This window comes from Poecilia reticulata, linkage group LG19 (genome assembly GCF_000633615.1).
Source record: "Poecilia reticulata strain Guanapo linkage group LG19, Guppy_female_1.0+MT, whole genome shotgun sequence".
Classification (NCBI taxonomy): Eukaryota; Metazoa; Chordata; class Actinopteri; order Cyprinodontiformes; family Poeciliidae; genus Poecilia; species Poecilia reticulata.
Window position 1 is genome coordinate 8,568,690 of NC_024349.1, and position 20,316 is coordinate 8,589,005.

A 20,316-nucleotide genomic window follows, 5' to 3' on the forward strand; every position below is an offset into this window, starting at 1 on the left:
GAGAGGAGACAACGCACTAGATCCCGCCTACATATGAAAACTAACCAATCGCAGCGCAAAAACAGTCTTACCACTTCCGTTCACAGTCGCTTTGAGCTAACGCTCTTCTAGCCTTTTTTTGTCGATGGCATGGTGCTAGTGGCTGCGGCATAAACGGGGGTGTCACGGGAAAAAATACTGACATTTAAAAGCTAATTGGAATATTTACTAAAAATATATTGACAATTTACTATTTTTGCAGCACATGTCAGCCATCACATCCTCATTAATTGAACTCCCGGCCTCAGACTTTGAGGTTGACAGTTTTTCCCCAAGGTTAGTGAGCTAGCGCGCTAACGATAGCCGATTAAAGTAGTTAGGCTAACAGTAACTCGGTAGCCACTTTAAGCCGCTGCATCTTTATTTTATCGATTATTCCAAGATCCAAAAATAGGGTAATAAAATGGCGGAAGCCGACAAGTTGAACATCGACTCCATTATACAGCGCCTGCTCGAAGGTAAGACTCAGAATATACATTTATCCGCACATAGGTGCCATTTTAGCGAACAGGGAAGCCGTCAATGCTAGGCGAGTTAGTCATCTTTGGCGATTTGCAAACGAAGCTGAACAWTTAAATTGTGCAGCAGCAGCTTGGTTTGATCAGCGCTACTTCTGACATTTTAAACCTGTTTTTTCCCTAACCTTACATTGACACTTTAAGGAAGGAAAGAATGATGGATGGATGCGTTATCTCAGATTTGGGCAAAAATGTAAACTTTGCCTCCAGTGATCCAATGTATTTCTTGAAATGTTGGATTTGCTTGAATTTCTTCTCAAATCATCTTTGATAATCTAAAAGGTGGGAATTTTGAATAGCTAAAATAAAAAATTAACAGTTATCAAAAAAGTGTCTGCATATTAACATTTTTGAAACGATTGTATTTGAAATGGTATTTATTTTAGCACAATTTCATCCTATTTGTAGGTTAGAAATTAGAGGGTAACCAATTCAAATGTTTGATTTTCTCTGAGTTCTGACTTGTCGATTTTAGATTTTGAGCTTTTCTTTCTTTTTTTCAAAAAAAGAGTATAATACATAAAACAGAATAAAATGTGTCACTGATTCTAAGATAAAGTTGGAAGATTTTACTTGATCTGAATATTAAATTATATTTGTTTTAATAAATCGTGTATCCAATCTGTAGCTGGTCTTTTTTATTAAACAACAAAAAGTTGATTGATTCTATTATAATTTAAAATAAAAATGATTAAACRTGTTTAATAGTTGCTGATATTAGGGTGTTTGCAAGATTATGTTCAAGGAAATTAACTAATATAAAAAATCTTTTTATATACTTTTGAATTGTATTGCAAAAATTGTGGATRCTAAGATAAAAATACATATTATTTTTGCATATGAAAAAAATTAGTTTTTTTTAATAAATCTATTGGAAGATAATTAATTTTGGAGAACAGCACCTTTTTTGTTGAACAATCGATTGTTCTAACGATTAATCGATTGTTCTGACGATCAATCGGATTTTGTAAATGGCACACTCTGTAGAGTTTTCATTTAACCACTTTAACCTTTTTTTAAAGGACATTCAGTCCTTTCCTGTTACCTTTTTTTTTTGGGCCATTTCTCTAACAATATTTCTACTTCCAGACATAAAATATCACAATTATTGATTGAGAAATCTGAAAAATGTCTTTTAAAAGACAATTAAATATTAGCTGCATTCACAGTTTCGAAATTCTTGTAAAAATCATCCTTGGATCCAGTGTAAAACTAATTTTTAAAAGTAGAGATGGAATAGTCAGTACCAATGGTTTGCATTTTTGGGCACAAAATGATGAATCTATTTAAATTCAGACTATTAAGAGACGTTGTTTTTTATTGACGAACTTTTTGTTCTGTTTTACCTGCAAAGTGAAAGGATCCCGACCCGGTAAAAACGTTCAGCTGACAGAGAATGAAATCCGCGGCCTCTGCCTGAAGTCTCGGGAGATTTTCCTCAGCCAGCCAATCCTGCTAGAACTGGAGGCGCCCCTCAAGATTTGCGGTGAGCCWTGGGGTCAAGGGTCATCTTCAAGAGCATTTTCACACACTTGAGTTTGGGAGGACAGTTGTAGCTCTGTGGATTATTTTAACATTATGGTGAATTCTCTAAAGAGGTGGAAAACTGTTGTAGGGCTGCAACTAACGATTATTTTAATAGTTAATCTGTTGACTATTCTTATGATTAATTGATTGTTTTGGTGATTAATTGGGTTTAAAAATGGCACTTTCTATAGATTTTTCATTTAGCCACTTAATTCTTTTCCTGTGCTATTTTAGAAATAAATTAAAAGATTCAAATAAATAAATTAATTCCATTTTAAATAAGAAAATAAACATTTTCTTGCCTAAAATGCAATAATTTAGTAAATCTGAACCGAGTGAAGCTAAAACTGCCACTTAAGGAGTTTTGGCCAAAACATTTTTATGGTAAAAGGCATTTGATCTTAAATGCAAAATATATGCATTTTTAAATACAGTTTTGCTTTAAATATGTTGTTATTCCCCCAGTAAATAGTCTTTCTTTGAGCCTTTATTCCCTTTAACAATTAAACAACGACTGTTTCAGGAATTGATTAATCACGACAAATTTGATTAATCATTTCAGCTCCAACTGTTGCAGGATTTAATAAGCATTTGGATTTTACTTTCTCTTATTAAAAGCATGCGGAGATKATGTTTTTTGTTGTCTTGCCGCTGCTGTGTTGTTTTGCAGTGCGATTCTCCTTGGACTTGTTCTCCTGAGTCTTTGTGCTGATGACACCATTCACTGTTACTTCATAGGAACAGTGTGTGGAGTTCAGAAAGTGACYGAGTTTGCAGTACTYTGCAGAAAGCGGAGAGAAAAAAAATYAGTACAGTACGACTGAAACTAATGATTATTTTAGTAATCARTTATTCTAATGATTAATTGATTAATTGTCTAGATAATGTGGCTCTTTCTGCAGATTTTTTATTTAACTTCTTAAGCTTTTTAAAATACAATATTAGAAATGCATTTAAAAATGCAATTAAACAAATTAATTCTTGCATAAGAAAAAAAATAATTTATTGCTTAAAATGCAACATGGCTCAGAACATGTTTACTGAGAAAAGGTTTTCTTTACCTTAAATGCAAACTGTGTATAATTATGTACAGTTACGGCTAAATTACAATTTTAACTGTTATTTCAGCCCTTTTTCATGGATATATACTCCAGTTAATGATCAATCGATTACTAAATTAGTCAACAATTATTTCAACAATTGATTAATCACGATTAATCGCTTCTGCCCTACATTACAGCACTAAATTCAGGCTCATGTCTTGAGTTTTTTCTGCTAAAAATCCACAGATTATTGAATATTTTGTTAAATAATGGTTGGTGTGAAAAATGAATGCTTCCCCAAAGAAAGTGTTGAACCTTTAGCTTTTTGTTGTCAGACAGGATAATCACACTTTTAACCACTTTGCTGTTCGTTCTTTTAAATGTAGAGTTATTTAATATCTATTTTACCAATAATTACTGCTGCAGTGCAGCCAGGAGTTTAATTTTACGTTTTGGCTGAAAAGAAATAAGGATTTAATGTTTTTAGGTTTAAAAAGTGGCACCAAGTTTGGTTTCTCCATTTGTTTTAGCTTCACTACAGATTAAAGTCGGACCTCCTTAAAGCAGCAATGTCCAAACTTTCTGCCAAGGTTCACAGTTCTTTTTATTTTTAAACATAAAATAGTTGTTTCTTGTACCTTTTTAAAAATTTTATCCACCTAAACATGCATGCAGTTATGGAAATGAACTAAAAAGTCTGAATTATTTTAGAAAAGAAAAATCACTGAGGATCTACAACAGAAAAGTAGGATTTCATTCCCAAATTTTTGGTTTAGTTTTTCTTATTTGGACTGGAAAATGGTTTTTAGTCTAAATTCTGCCACAAAAACGGGACACAAGGTCACTCTGTTTTTTTAAGCTGCTTTGAGTAAAAACTGCTGCATGTTGAGATTCAAATTACGACAGTACAATAAAGAATGAAGAAACCTGCTTAATAAATTTGTTTCTATTTAACATTTTTAAAATTATTTTAAGGTTTTGTCACTCTAATACATGGAAAAACAAGCAGTCTAACTGCATCAACCATCTCTGCTTGCAGGAGAAGTTTCTCAATGGAGAAATTGAAAAACTATCAATCCTGACAATAAGGACAGTTTCAGTTTTTTAAAAAACATCATTAGATTTTCCAACAATAAATAAAAATTCTTCTAATTCTTAAAAGAAATTTATCACAGTAACTTTATTGAAAAACAGGAATTTTTTCTAAATTAGCTATAAGCACATTTATTTTCGTAATTTCAATTTAGGCAGTGAAAGGAGACGATGTTAAAAGGGAGTTGTTTCTGCCTACGTGACCCTGTACTTGCTCAACATGAAGTCTGGGCTTCCTCAGATGAAATCTTTGAATTTTATGGATTAATTTTTATTTTAGTAATCAGATCTGCCTCTGAATGACTGTTGTGAGTCAAAATGTAATTAAAATTAAGCTCAATTCTATGGAGGACCAAAACTGACATAATTAAAAACAAAAGCAGACATTTGTTTTTAAAAAAGTCTTGACAAAAACGCACATATAAAGAAAAGGTTACACAAATTGGATACATTTCTCTTTTTATTTTTGTAATTTTTGGTCTTCCATACTATCCTGCTCTTTGCCCCCTCCAGGCGATGTTCATGGGCAGTACTACGACCTTTTGAGGCTGTTTGAATACGGAGGCTTCCCACCAGAGAGCAACTACCTGTTCCTGGGCGACTATGTGGACAGAGGGAAGCAGTCGCTGGAGACCATCTGCCTCCTGYTGGCCTACAAGATCAAATACCCAGAAAACTTCTTCCTGCTGAGGGGAAACCACGAGTGCGCCTCCATTAACAGAATATACGGCTTCTACGATGAGTGTAAGTCATGAAAAATTCAGACTGTATTCGTTTATCCACCGAAGAAGAAGAAGTTTGGTTTGGTAGTGCTYATAAAAAGTATTCATGCCCCTAAAACTTTTTACATTGTGTAGATGTTTGATCAGTTTATTCACGTTCAACAGAAAGTAGTCTAAAAATCCAGTAATTAATCCTAATGAGTAAAATATATACGTTTGTTTCCTTATTTTAGCAGCTTTTCTGTTTTGTTTTTTTAATCGGGTGCTTGAAATCTTTGAAAATGTTTTTATTTCTATTACGTGTTTTCAAGGTTGATTTCTGTAAAAAGTCCTTGAACGTCCTTGATATTCAGGCTGCACAGTTTTGTGATAAAATGCAATCTACCATTTGATTAAGAGCCTAAATTTGGAAAATGTTATTTACAGATGAAACCAAATATTTAAAAATAATAAAAAAATGTTTCTCTCACTGTTTGAACTTAAATCAGACTAAACCTTTATTGTTTTAGGTTATTATCACCAACATTTATTTGCTAAACTCCAGAAAACTTTTTCAGACCAGTCGGGTGTAAAGGGTTTGTGTGTAAGAGACAAGTTTCAAAACATAAAATGTTGTCATATTTTACTTTTTTGACCCGACTTTAAAATGTAAAATACAACCACAAGACGTATTAATAATTGTAGTAAATGATATAATGCTAAACAGAAAGTTTTCTTTAGTTAATTTGTATTATTTTTCTCTTCAAAGTGCAGCGCTGGAAAAGTATAAAAACTTACCTGAAAAGTKCTTGAGTTTTTACTGTGGGAAAAGTGTATGGCCCAGTCAAAGTCCAGACGTAAATCCAGTTGCAAATATGTGGCAAGACTTGAACATTTATTATTCTGCGAAGTTTAAAGTGCTCAGAAATTAACTGGTAGACGTGGAAGGGAAAGCTGAGAGCGTGGCTCATCCAGTCAGATTTACTTTGGGCTGTTTTGCAAACTGGAACGGCAAAAATGTTATCATTTTTAAACTTTTTATTTATTTATTTATTTTTTTATTTCCTTTATTTAACCAGGTAAACCCCATTGAGATCCAGATCTCATTTTCAAGGGGGACCTGGGCAGAAGTCTGCAGTGCACAACAACCTGGTTACAAAACAAAATTGATTAATACATATACACAAGTATAAAACAGTATAAAACAATTTAAAAACGGTGACACTGTTTAAAAGAATCCCGTTGCCTGTTTTTAAGAATCGCTCGAAATGAGTCCAGTAAAATCAATTCTGACTTCTTGAGTTCAGAATGGAGCTGATTCCAGGCTGAAGGAGCATCACACTGAAAGCTTGCTTTTCTTTTTCCGTTCGGCAACGTGGAAGCATAAAGACTGGGAATTAACAGATCTATATAACAGAGAGTTTAAATATGGACCCAAAAATTGGAATCGTCAGGTCCAGTTTCAGAAATCTGCAATCGGTGCACCTTTACTTTCACTTGGTTCTGTTTCACAAACTATTAACTCCGTTTAGCTGAATGCAAATGCATGCCACACTTTTCAGATTTTATCTGCAAAAAAAGAAAAGTGCAGATTACATAACTTTCYCTTCTCTTCTGCATGCAGTCCCGCTGAAACGCGCTGTCGTTTGCAGCAGAGTGAAACTATCCGACATTCAGACTTTCTGATGATTCTCTCACAGGTAAAAGGCGATACAACATAAAGCTGTGGAAGACCTTCACCGACTGCTTCAACTGTTTGCCCGTCGCCGCCATCGTTGACGAGAAGATCTTCTGTTGCCATGGAGGTATCCTCCTCTCCCCGTCTCTCATCTGTCGTTTCTGTCGCAGCCAAACGAGCGTAAAATTCACTCTATTTATGTCCCGTTTCCAGAGAGTCTGTGTTTGGCTGCTTAGGTGGATTTTTATCCTACTCTTATTAGGATTTACATTTGGAAAACATCTGATAAAACGGTTAAGGATCTGGAGAGTGTTGTAGGTAATCCCTCAACACATCCGCTGAGAATAAATRTCAGTGTTTCACAGTGAATATGTGTGTTTGGAGAAATTAAAAAGCATGTGAAAGTGGGCTCAGACAAAATGGCGGCGTCGAGTGAAAATATGTAAACACAGACTGCTGATCTGTAAACTCTGGTTACATAAGAGAGAGTGAACACATGAAGGAGCTTTACCTTGCAGAAGGACGACGATGGAGCTTAAACCTAAATCTGGTTTAATCACTTTCGTAGTTTGCAGAATTAAATGTAAAAGTTAGTTTGGTTGTTTTGTTCTGGGTATACGCAGGAATTTTTTTGCTCCTTTTGAAGAAAAAATAATTATTGATCAATTAAACCTCTGATCAATTAAACCCGTAGGAGCGTCGAGGAGAAACTCCATGGCGGTCGTGCAATTCGTGCAATTTCTGATTGAGAATTTTTTGTGTGTGTGTGTGTGTATATATATATATATATATATATATATATATATATTCAAAGTTAAGTCTTTAAATACACATTAACATGAATCCAACATGAAACAAATATAAAAAATAATGAACATCAGTCAAATTCACAGATTTAATAATCCAAAATCAGTTTATGTAAAAAGTTCTGCACTTTATGCTAAATAACAGCTTGTTGGAGGCTGTGGCATCAGTTGACTTTTGCTTTCAAGCTTAAAATAAAACGTGAAATAAAGAAGCTCTGTATTATTATTGAATTCACAATAATAAGTCATTTTTWAAAATATGTTGACGATTATTTCAATAACTGATTAATCACGGTTAATTTGATTAATCGTTTTGGCCCGTATCAGTAAATGCTTACATTTATTGAGTTTTTTAAATCTCCACTGATCCCTAGTGATTAAATAGCATCATCTCTGTAGAACTGGTTCAGTTTCTTAAACTCTAAATGCTCTAAATCAGAATTATTGGTATATTTTGTGCTGATTCGGCTACTTTTAACCCGGACGTTGTTCATTTTTAGGCCTTTCCCCGGACCTCCAGTCCATGGAGCAGGTCAGGAGGGTCATGCGTCCCACCGACGTGCCCGACCAGGGCCTCCTCTGCGACCTGCTGTGGGCCGACCCGGACAAGGACGTGCTGGGCTGGGGCGAGAACGACCGCGGCGTCTCCTTCACCTTCGGCGCAGACGTGGTCACCAAGTTCCTCCACAGACACGACATGGACCTGATTTGTCGAGCCCATCAGGTCGGTTTTTTTCATGAGAGATGTCATCAGAAGCAGATCGACTTGTTCTTCAGCTGAATTGATTATTATTTGTATTCGGTTTTAGAATAATCTGTTGGGACAAAGGAATGTTTTTATTCGAGGCGTGTTCAGCTTGTTGGAACCTGTTTCTGCAAGGCTCGGCTCTCTCTGCGCTCGTGCTGTTCCTGTCGGCTGGGAACTTCCTCTCTGAATTCACAGCAAGCTGGTTGATGACTTTCAAATGTTTTGTGGAAGTGCAGCAGGTGGAACTTCTCAAAAAAACAACAATGAAAGCTGAAGCTCAGTTATACTTCTCTCCGAGTTGTAAATACTGGCTATTGATTTCTGTTAGTTTATGATTGTAGATTGTACATAAATCTTATATTGCTAACATTTCTATACTTGTATTTTTGTCTGATTTGTTTTAATATCTTTACTGGTTTCCCTTCCTACCTACTCTACCTTTTCMCACCTTTAATTAATCGGCTTAATTAATCGGCTCGATCATGATTAATCGGCTCAGTCGTGATTAATCGATTGTTGAAATAAAGGTCAACTAATTTGGACTGCACAGATATTTAAAAGTAAAACTGTTATTTTGTTTAAAAAAAGAACAGCACAGTCAGAGCAACAATTAARCCAAAACTGAACAAAAATATAAACATTTTGCATTTAAGATGAAAAATCTCCTTTGTCTGTGAAGCTTCACCTGGTTCAAACTCCTATTAAACACTTTTTTTTATCCAATTATTAATTAGTTCATTTAAAAAAATAACCAGCCCTGCACTGTATTGATATTAAGTTGAGCAGAAAGGGCTGAACTTTTTACATGTTGATTTTTAAAAGTACTTTTTTAGCTGCAGATGGTACAAATGATCAAGAGTACACTAAAGGAATATGTTGCTGCATTTTAGGCAGTACAGTGTTTTTCTCATTTAGGAAAGGAATTTAATTATTTATTAGCATTTCATTTTTAATGTGTTTTAATACTGTCAAAATAAGCCAAAGTGGTTGAAAATTTAGTATAATGTGCAAATTCTTTACTTGATTAATCGTCAGAACACTCGATTAATCGACACAACAATCAATCAATAGTACGAATAATAAATTAATCAGTAGAACAATCGATTTATTGTCTGGAAAATTTAWTAATTATTGGGATAGTAAATTAATCTTTGGGAAAATCAATTAATCGTCTGTCAATAGAATAATCGATTACTCAGCTAATTGTTAGCCGTGTCGTCGTTAATAGCATCAAWTGTTCTATAGATCTTAAAACCTTTGTTGAAATCGGTGATCAACACATGTTGGCGTCTTGAAGGAGCGTTTTAACTCCCAACTGAACGACTGAGASTTTGGGGAGGGGAAAGCAAATTTTAACTTTTTTAATTCTTATTTTTATCCATTTTTTTATTATTGTGTGTGTTATTATTTTTATTTGCTCGCTCTGCTGTGTTTTGAGCGTCTCCTGCGTCTGTTTTCAGGTGGTTGAGGACGGTTATGAGTTCTTTGCTAAGCGGCAGCTGGTGACGCTGTTTTCAGCCCCAAACTACTGCGGCGAGTTCGACAACGCAGGGGCCATGATGAGCGTAGACGAGACCCTCATGTGTTCATTCCAGGTGAGCGTTACACCTGAATCTTTGAAAATTATGAAAAATAAAATCTACGATATTTTCATACCTAACTCGATTTCCAAATTTAATACTTTTTTTTAGTCTCTTGTAAAGAAATTATAAATGACAGACGGAGATTTAGGGCCACAAGAAATTTCTGTTTAATGGTGAGAATGAAATCATAACAGAGTGTCTGTCCGTCCTAAAAATCTAAAAATAAGGGCTTAAAAGTAAGTTGGCCTTAAATCACAGGTCTTAAATTGTGTCTTTACAGAACTATTTAATTGTCTATKCCATGCATTTTTATTCTCACTGGACTTTTCTGTCCAGACATCTACATTGCAGGATGCAGGCTGGCTAACTAACTAGCTTTTTTGCACGTATCATTCATTTAAAATATTTTTTTTGATCTTCACAGTGCGTTCTTGCATTATTATTATGCCTTTACCATCATATTACTTAAAAATGGTCTCAAAACAACATTATCGTTATCGCAATAACTTCTGGGACAATTTATCGTCCAGCACAATTTTGCGTTGCAGSCCTACCGATACTGATTTTTTTCCCCCTCCCATTATTGGGACCAATACAGATATTAATATCTATAGAGAAAACATGACTTTCTCTGTTTGTTTATCGTTTCCTGATGTGTTTTTTCCTGTAACAGATCCTGAAACCCGCCGATAAGAAGCTGTTCTACGGCGGCGGAGGCGGCTTGGGCTCCGGCCGCCCCGTCACTCCTCCCAGGAAAGCTAAGAAATGACAGCAGTAGTTTGCTTTTCGACCTCCGGCCCATCCCTCCTGCCCTCTCTACCTCTCTTCTCCTTTATTTCACCAAACAGCCAGAAATCAAACCTATACCCAGGGCTTTTTTTTTTTCTTCCTTTTTTATCTGTACTTCTTAAAACATTTAATGTAATGAATTGTCTGAGTGAATGAGTGCGTGCGTGCGCGGACTATAAACTTGTCTCGTCTGCAGGTGAGCATTAAAATCACATGTACATTTTTGCAAATTTATTGAAAGGTTTATACTTTCCCCTTGCTCTGACCGCGTTGAAACCACAGGGTCGGTCTCTATGGCAACCAGACTGAAATCGCAGGGTGTTTTTTGGGAGACAGGTTGCTGTCATGGCGGCTTTGGCAGCATACTTGTAGAGAGTAAGAGGGGGGAGGCGTGTTTTGTTTTCCCTGTTCCTGTACTGTAAAATCTCAAACACAGGTGTGTGTGTGTGTGTGTATGTGTGTGTGTGTGTGTGTGTGTTTCGTGTCTTGCCTATTTTGCTGTGAGGAGTTGCATCATTTCCAAGCAAGAACACGCCGACACACACGCACAAACACAAATGACTCGTCRGATTCATATGAGCCAGAGCTGTAAAAACCCCCCATACAGTTTAGGTTTGTACAGATTTGATTACTTGAAAGAGATTTTTTGTGAATTCGTTTTGTAGTCTTTCATCGAGTTGACCAATAAACCGAGAATCTGAGCTGCCGTGTCTCCCTCTTCTTCTGTGTTTTTGTGATTATCAGTCTTACATTGAACCCACGCTTACTCGCAGGAATTAAACTCTAAATTATTCACTGATTTAWACATTTTTGTTTCTTCTAATATAACCAAGCAGGGTTTCTGTGCATCCTCAAAGTCTTAATTTCATGTATCTAAAATTAAGKCTCTAAAGTGTTTTAAATGTATTAGAACATTTTGAAGTTAACCTTAAACACTGCTAATCACAGGTTTTAAATTTTGTTGAGGCAGTTTAACCTCAGTCTAGATTTTTTATTTTTCTGTCAGGCAAATCTGTCACTCGAGGTAATTGAGGCTACCGCTAAAATAACAGCTAGCTGTTAATTTATTAGCATTTAAAAAACTGGCAGTTAAGGCTATCACTAAGCTTATTAGATAACTAGCTGCTAGTTAACAGCTAATTAGTTGCTAAAGTAGCTAACTGGCTACTTTCAGCTAATTAGCTGAAGGCTGCTAAAGTACTTTGATGTACTTTAAACTGCTTTCACAGTACTTTAAATTAGCAACTTTAGCAGCTAATTAGTTAGTGGTAGCCTCACCCACCAGTTTATTGGCACCTCATCAGTGCTAATAAACCCTTAATGGCTGACTAGCTAATTATTTTGTGCCCATCACTGGTAAATGTAGTTTCGTTGGCTGGACGATGCAGATCATTGCCACCGGATCATTTCTATTGCTGTATGATGCTACGTGCATTCTGCACAAAAAAGCTTGGTACTACAACATAAAATATGCAATTTTCTTTTTCACAGGTCTTRAATTTCATTCATGTCTTGTCTGTCATGGCTAGAGTTTGTACATATAGTACAAACAAATATACTGTTCAAAGGGATCAGTCAGGAGAAGGACTCCAAAAAATGYGCATCACAGAATAAAGTGAAGACGGATATGRGTAAATTGATTAAATAAGTTATTGTAGTTTCATTGAGAAACGTTTCTTCATGATGCATCTCCCAGAAAAGGTTCGCATTTTTTTCAAACATGATTTATCCCAATTGTTTTACATCACAAAGTGAAGAATTTAATGTTTTCCACTACTGTGTTTGTTTATTTGGTGTAAATTGAAGCCACACTTCAAGTTTTTTTTGTTTGTTTTTTTCCTGCACACAAGGCACCAAAAAAAAAGGAACCAAATGAAAAGACACTGGAGGGTTTAGTTTGTATTTGGTGTGTGATGTTTGCTTTTGTCCACAAGGTGGCAGTGTTAATAAATACATTAATTCACTCCCACCAGTTCAAGAAATAAAATTTAGCTTAATTTATTTATTTATTTTTACACTCTAGGTTACACGTTAAGACGTCCCTAATTTAATTAAATGCAAAAATGTAAAGATTTACTTTGCATGCAGCTGCATTTTAAATAAAAATAATCACAGTTTCAAAGTGTTTGTTTTTAAAGATAAAACTATTTGATGCTGCCGTTATTCGAAAAAATTTGGCGTCTTTCTATATTTAATGATTTAAATGAAGTCCTTTTCTGGCATTTCTCCGGCTCGTTTTTTGCACTCATTCGTCTTCCTGTCATCAGCGACCCGGTCAAAACCCGGTCCATCACTCTGCCTTCCTTCTACAGGAACAGAGGTGAGGAGCGACGTGTACTACTGTAGAATGGAGGCTTAAAAAAAGGTCATGAACTCTTTGTCCTTCCTAAGACGTCATAAAGTTATTTTACAAGTCGAATGACGTTAATTCTGACCTTTCTTTTACTAATTCAATTGAGAATTTATGAATTTCAAATATTTCACGTTTTTACCTATTTGTATTCTGAAGCTCACTTTTGCAAAAATCTAAATTTTTTTCTCTATTTTTGCCTCTTTTTTTAAAGTTCACTAGGGGGGCGGGGGGGTTAAATCTGCGCTGCTCTGTGAGCTTTGAGGTCCGAATTAATCCTGACCTTGACCTCAGTAAGTCTGTTTACCAGATTAAGATTCATTGGAAAGAGAAAACTCGAGTTTTGCGGCTGCTCCGCTCCCTTCGCTTACAGCTGTGCCTTTGGTTCGGGAAGGTCAGTGCACTTAAAATAGATAAGACATTAAATATGTTTATTTTACAGAGTTCATCTTTCAGATGATACCAAATACTGTACATACCCATTCATATCGTCTTGCCGGCCTGACACATTGAGCCGTTTTGTAATTTATGACGGGTATTATAAATCTGCACAAGGATTTGGTTTATGACACTCTGGTAACAGAATGGCCCTCATGAAATATAAGCCTCCTGATTCATGCCAGTCAACATGGCGAGGCAGATGTTCTTGTGGACACAAATATTGGTAATTTAATGCTGAACAATGTGTTTTACTGCAACTAAATTCATTATAGTGATTAAGCTGGAAACATTATTCAGTGGAAACCCTTGAGTAAATAAAGAAATCACATCACGGTGTCTGCGCTTCCTTTAAAAATATAAAATTTATGAATCAGAAATTAAAATTCCAATAACAAATAATTTCTAAATAAAAAAAAGCAAGTTGGACTTAGATATGTTTGATCACATTAAAATCTGTGGCGGCTGGACTATTTAAAATAGACACGTTCAATGTTTTTTTATATCCGGGTATTTCGCGCATGCGCACAGTCCTGGAGCGTATTGGGGCAAAACGACGTTTCTTTTACTAATTATTCAACTGAGAATTTATGAATTTCAAATATTTCACGTTTTTACCTATTTATTTGTATTCTGAAGCTCACTTTTGAGCTTCGGAATACACCAATAGTTGCGCTGCCGCGTTAGAACAGTTCCGTTAACAAAATTAAACCCAGAAATTTAAGTATTATTAATTTACATCATCTTTTAACAGAAGTTCGCAAAAGTTATGCAGCAAAGCTAACTGTAGCTATCTGACCTTCAGATGCCATTACTATGCATTGAGTCATGTCGGTAAACCAAACCGTTCCGATCGGTCACAAAAATGTTTGTAGCGCCCTTATTTCTAATCCAACTTCTATAAAATGTGGTTTAAATTAAAGTAACATTCTGTATTCTACCGAGATATAATTCTATAGATTGTATTTTTTTTTATTCTTTTGGGACTTTTCTGTCAGTCAAATGCAAGAGGCGCGTGTTCTGTGACGAAGCGGTTGATGCTAACGCTAACTTGCTACGAATATACCCTGGCTGGCTAGCTAGCTAGCTGGCTAGCTAGCTTTTTTTCCCGTCTATCATGAGTAAGTAAACTTTACAAAGGCGCATTGGAGCCATTGTAGATGGAAAAAACAAGGAGTAAATTGCTGTCAAAAAAATGTGAAATTTTGAGATTCATTTCAGGAATATATTAGAAAAAAATGACATTCTAAACTCAAAATGTTTCTAGAAAAAAAATCAGAAACTTTGAGATTTATCTCTGAAATTTTTTAGAAAGAACTTGGAAATTTCTGATTTTGAAAAGTTGGAAATTTTAAGATTTTCTGAACTTTCTTGAACAGGTTAGGATTGGTCTATAGGCGATACAAAACATGTTCATCACAATGTTTTGCACAAAATCATTCTTAGATAATGCTGTTAGCCTGCTCAGTTCTGCTTATTTTGAGCTCTTTTCAGAATGAGTTGTTGTAGGGCCTCTTGTCACTTTAAATCCAGATAAGCAGCTGTTGGCCAAGCCACCCAATTCAACTTAGGCCCTGGTGTGAAAATGGCCTTACATCTTGGAAAAGCAGAAGTAGAGCCTCCTGCACAACCAAGAATGGAACAAGTCATTTCTGTATGGTAAGTCAGCAACAAAACATTAAGTCATTTCCAGCAGCCATTGTATTGAGCATACAATACAATGGTTGTATGCGCACTGATCAAACATGGTGGAGCTCAGCTTGGGTTGCTAGGTAACCGGCTGGGGTTGCTAGGTGAGTGTCTGCTGATTTTTAACTTGACATTCGGAAGATGTTTGAAACCATTCATATTCCAGACACCAAAAAACTTTTAACTTCTTGCCAAAAACTGCCTAGGTGGGTTTTTTAAGTGTTTGGGATGCTTTTAGGAGCAATAGAAACCCAAAAGGAAGTACAAAAAAAAAATCACAGAAATTGTTAATTTTTTATAATAGATCTTTAAAAATTCTTAAATTTGACTTGCTGAAACCTGCAGATATTTCGATAGAATGTGATGTTTTCTTGTCATTTCCATTTTCCCATTTTGAACAGCTAATAAGACAACCAATTAGTTATGGCAACAATTTTACTAAGGCTTGATGATGTTGTAAAAAAACAAAAACAATTACTTATTAACCTTATTTAGGATCAGATTGGGTTTTCTAAAAATTTCAGCTGCTCTGTAAATTATTCTCTTTTGTGAGACCTTCAACTCACCTCGAGTTTCCCAATAAAACACCTCCGGTTTGTAAAATGCAGCGCAAACCAGGTAAGCGACACTCTATTAAAATGATCAACAGTCTCTCGTTCCCTCATCAGCTCTCTCGTGGCTTATATAGTACATCCCTGAGTGCCTGGAATGGTGTGAACAACCAGAACCTTTGCAGCCCTACTGGACACTAATGACACCGTGGAGTTTTAATGAGTCCCAACTTTTGTCCCTGATACGTGGAGGTTTGATTCATGAATCTGAGCTGCAGCGAGGAGCAGACATTCCCACATAAAAACGCAGCAAAGCTGTTGTGCTGCCACCGCCGACTGCACACTGTCACCTTCTCTATTTATATCTAAAGAGGAATTCTGGATTCAGAGGCTCAGCTGCCACTTCTATTATTACTATTAGCTAATGCTGTAACAAGTACGGTGCTAAAACCAACTTTATGGCTGCTTTATCCATAACCCTAATTATGCCCACACAGCTGTATAAATCCAATCTGAGAACCTTTTAGCATACTTTGCATGTGTGAAAAACGATATGCAGGTTCAGTTCTGTTTTGGTTTTACAAAAATACTATATGCAGTGTAACTGAATTTTACCTACACTTCAAAAAACACAAATCTAATCAAATATCTTTGGTAGTTTCTCGTGCAAATATCTTAGATGACCCAAAAATTGTACTCAGGTAAGAGTAGAAGCAGTAAAAGTAAAAATTAGGTGTCCAAGAAATTACTCGAGTAAAAAAAAATCTACTAAAGTACAGAGGAACAAACATTGAACAAATATTCGTTTAATATGTAAAAATTACATAATCAGACTTGACTAAAATATAAAGTTACATGAAAATTGCGTGTTTTTTTTAAAGATCAAAATGAAAATCATTAATATAAATGACATAATTGCAAAATAAAATCAGGCTAAAGAAACCTTTTTTAAAATGAAATTATTTCAATGTGAAACCTATGAAAGTTTAGCAAAAATAGCAGGTGTACATCTGTGTGAATTACAACATCATCGGCAGCATTAAGGAATTATTGACTTAAAACTGTTTTTGCTGAAAAGTTACTTGTAAGTTTTGTCTTATTTTCAATTCAGAAATTACACTAGAAACTAGACTAAAAGTACTTGGTAAGATTTGCATTTTTTGTGCAGTGCAGCATTTTCCCTCAAGGTGAGTTCTAGGTGACTGCTATGAGTCTGAGGTTTTTTCCATCTTTGTGAGAACTCATGTCTGGCCTGCGTTACCCATATTGGTCCCCCTCCACTTTGAAACCTGACCATACTGCCTTCGTCTTCACTTTATACTTAATAAAATTAACAGGAGGCTCAAGCTCAGACTATCAATTTAATTTAATTAAACGTTTTTTGCATCAAAATCTTATTGATGATGGTCACTTTAAATGGTTACTTCACAAGTTTGTATATCAGTGCTCTTGAAATAAGGCAATTATCTAAGAAGTAAGTTTTCAGAAAGATATAGGAGCTTGTTTCTGGTCAATAATTGCTTAATATTGATGAAAATGTGCTAGTTCCACTGGCAGATTATTTCATTTAGAACAAGAATTTTTTACCATGTTATAAGTGAAATAATCTGCCACCAAAATTAGCACTTTTCCACCAATATTAGGGAATTATTGAATAAAAACAGGCTCCTATATCTCGCTGAAAAGTTACTTGTAAGTTATTTTTGTCTTAATTCAAGTGTACAAACACGTTAGCACTAAAAACTACACCAAAATATTTGGTAGGATTTTTGTTTTTTTCCAAATTTTTGTACAAATTTTCTATGTGGCGGGTAAAAACCTCTCCACAGTGCAGCAATCTTCAGAAAATATATCAGGCCTATGCATCTTGGAGTGACACCCGTTGCCTCTCACTTTGCCTGTGGTCTGCAAGTCAGCAGAGACAGACTTAGTTGCATCGGATGAGTACAGCCGCGCCGCCGCAGTGCTTAACACTTGTAAAGAGCTGGGAACACTCACAAAGTTCAAAAGTGGAGAGAGGAAGGCGCTGGGTGGCACACGGTGATCCCTCAGCGAGGCTGAAGGGTGTGGCGCGCTAACCCAGCGGGGGGCTGGTGGAGATGGGTGTCCCAGTTCGCGGGGTCTGCAGGAGTTCCTGCGTGCACGGGCTACTCACACTTCAGCGACAGACGGAGGCGGAAGATGGAGGGGAGCACGGCAGAAACCTTATCCTTCTGGGATATTGAGTTAAATGTCACTGCTGTGCCCTGAGGGAGACACTGACAGGCCGAACCCTTTCACGGCCCCCGAAATCTCAGAGGTCACAGCGGCTGTACGACAGCTGGGGGCCCGGAGAACGAGCGGATGAAACGGAGATGGTACGCTGGCGGAGAGCAACAAATATAAACATGTTTCAGTGGGGAAAAGATTCAAACGCTGCACTGCAAAAACACAAAAGATTACCAAGTAATTTCTGTCTAGTTTCTAGTACAAATATCTTACCTTACTTAGAACAATACAAACCTAATTTACAAGTAACTTTTCAGCAAGATGGAGGAGCTTGTTTTCACTCAATAATTCCTTAATATTGATCAAAAAGTTCTAGTTTCACTGGCAGATTATTTTACTTATAGCAAGACATTTTCTTATCTAATAAGTGAGATAATGTGCCAGTGAAACTAGATATTTTCCATCAATATTAAGGAACTATTTACATAAAACAAGCCTTTGATTCTTACAAAAAAAGTTATTTCAATTGTATAATATATTTGCACCAGAAACTAGACCAAAAATACTTGGTAAGATTTTGTTTTGCAGTGAAGCTTTCCTAGAATACAAATCTGTATTCTGTATTTTCAGATATGAGTTTGAGTCACTAAGAATCTCAGTTTACATCTGTAATAATGCAAAAAGCACGTATTTTGTTAATTTTGAAGGTTGGAACTTGAGCCCACTGGTTAAAGTGAAGACAAAGGCAGTATAATCAGGTTTTAAAGTAAAGAGGGATCGTTTTGCTGCTTTGTCAATATGAGTCATCACAAAGATCAAAACACCTCAATTTCTCAGCAGTCACTTAGCGCTCGCCTCGAGGTAAAATGCAGCACTGCAAAAAAAATACAAGTCTTATCAAGTATTTTTTATCTAGTTTTTAGTGAAAATATGTTAGTACATTTGAAATAAGACAAAACTTACAAGTAGCTTTTCAGCAAGATATAGAAGCTTGTTTTCAGTCAATAATTCATAAATATTGATGAAATATGTCTTGTAAGTTCAGTAAGTGTCGAGTACTTTAACAATCAGCTGTAGTTGTTATTACCAACAGTAGAGGAGGATATTTACAGCTCTGAAAACAAACAGTAAATCAGCACACTGAGTTTTTACCAGCTTCCCTCACTGCACCGGTTCCACCACAAGAGGCCAATGTCCTGCTCTGGACCCGGATCGTCTCTGACGCTTTCCCTTCCTCCTAAAAAACAAATAAATAAATAAAACTTGATCCTGGAGGATCTACTCTTCTGTGATGCGATATCTTGGTATTCCCGTCCCCCAGCTATCATTCCTCTGCTGCTCTTTCTTCATATGTCCACTCAGGGTTCATTCACACCAGTCCTGTTTGGTCCGTTTTAATCAAACTCCAGTTCGATTGCCTAAAAAGTCTGATTTGTTTGGAGAGGTGTGAATGCACAACTGAACTCAGATGTGGACCAAAATGCAAATTCTGGTCTACACAACGGAGTATTAGGGCCATTGTAGAAAAAAGTAAATTTTTGCCAAATACTCTATATACGTCGTATATAGTTCATTAGAACTTTACTCGAGTAAAAGTTAGAGGTACAGTGTAGTAAAAATCCAACTGAAAAGTAAAAAAAATTGCTAGAAAAAAAAAATCATGAAGATAAATCTCAGAACATTTCTAGAAAAAAACATGGAAATTTCTGAGTTTCAAAAGTTGACTCTTTTTTTACTTTTGAAACTCAAAAGTTTTTTCTCTGGAATTTATGAGATTAATCTCAAAATTTCTGTGCATTTTTTCTAGCAAATATTTGACTTTTCAAACTCTGAACTTTGCTTTTTTTTTTTTTTTTTTCTTAATAAAATTTCTGAGATTAATCTCAAAATGTTTGGCTGAAACTCACATTTCCTTTTTTGTTTTTCTATTTCCAAAAGCTATAATACAGTCATGTAGGTCTGTGGTTCGGTTGAAACCATGAGCTCTGCTCGTAAAACAGGAAGTGGACTACAGCGCAGGGCATTCTGGGTAAATATACCCAAAACAAGCGAGAGAAATGACTCGTGTTTTTTAAAAAAAATTTTAACCAAGGATAAAAGATAAATCCTACAACTGTAAAACCTGACATCACTCAATTTTTGTTACATTTTGTGGAGAAGGAAGTTGTGCTCATATCTACTTTAGAGGTTTTTGGGTCATTTCCTTCAATGGTTCTTGGCGCAGCGCCCCCACAGGTGAGGAGGGGAATAGGTTTTTCAAAGAGTTGGGATCATTTATTAATCCTTTATGCAGTGGTGGAGAAAGTACTCAAAAAATTTACTTAAGTAAAAGTACAAATACAGAGACAAAAATGTACTCAAGTAAAAGTAAAACTACCACATTAACATTTGTACTTAAGTAAAAGTAAAAAAGTACTGGCTTTTAAAAATACTTAAGTATTAAAAGTAAAAGTACTTGCTGAATGCATTACCTAATCGCTAATATCATTAAGTGAACCAATCATATTTAATTTTAATACATCAGAAATGTGCCATTTTAATGAACAATGCCACAGA

At 35.7% G+C, this 20,316-nt stretch overlaps 1 protein-coding gene across 1 annotated transcript; it reads left to right on the forward strand.

Moving 5' to 3' along the window:
- The first annotated feature begins 85 nt into the window (after positions 1-85).
- On the forward strand, positions 86-11,225 carry LOC103481373 (serine/threonine-protein phosphatase alpha-2 isoform-like). The gene is made up of 7 exons (XM_008436775.2): positions 86-497; positions 1,912-2,043; positions 4,733-4,963; positions 6,621-6,725; positions 7,905-8,128; positions 9,613-9,747; positions 10,409-11,225. Exons 1-7 carry the CDS (start codon positions 443-445, stop codon positions 10,502-10,504), a joined length of 978 nt encoding a protein of 325 aa, XP_008434997.1. The 5' UTR covers positions 86-442; the 3' UTR covers positions 10,505-11,225.
- The last annotated feature ends 9,091 nt before the right edge of the window (positions 11,226-20,316 follow it).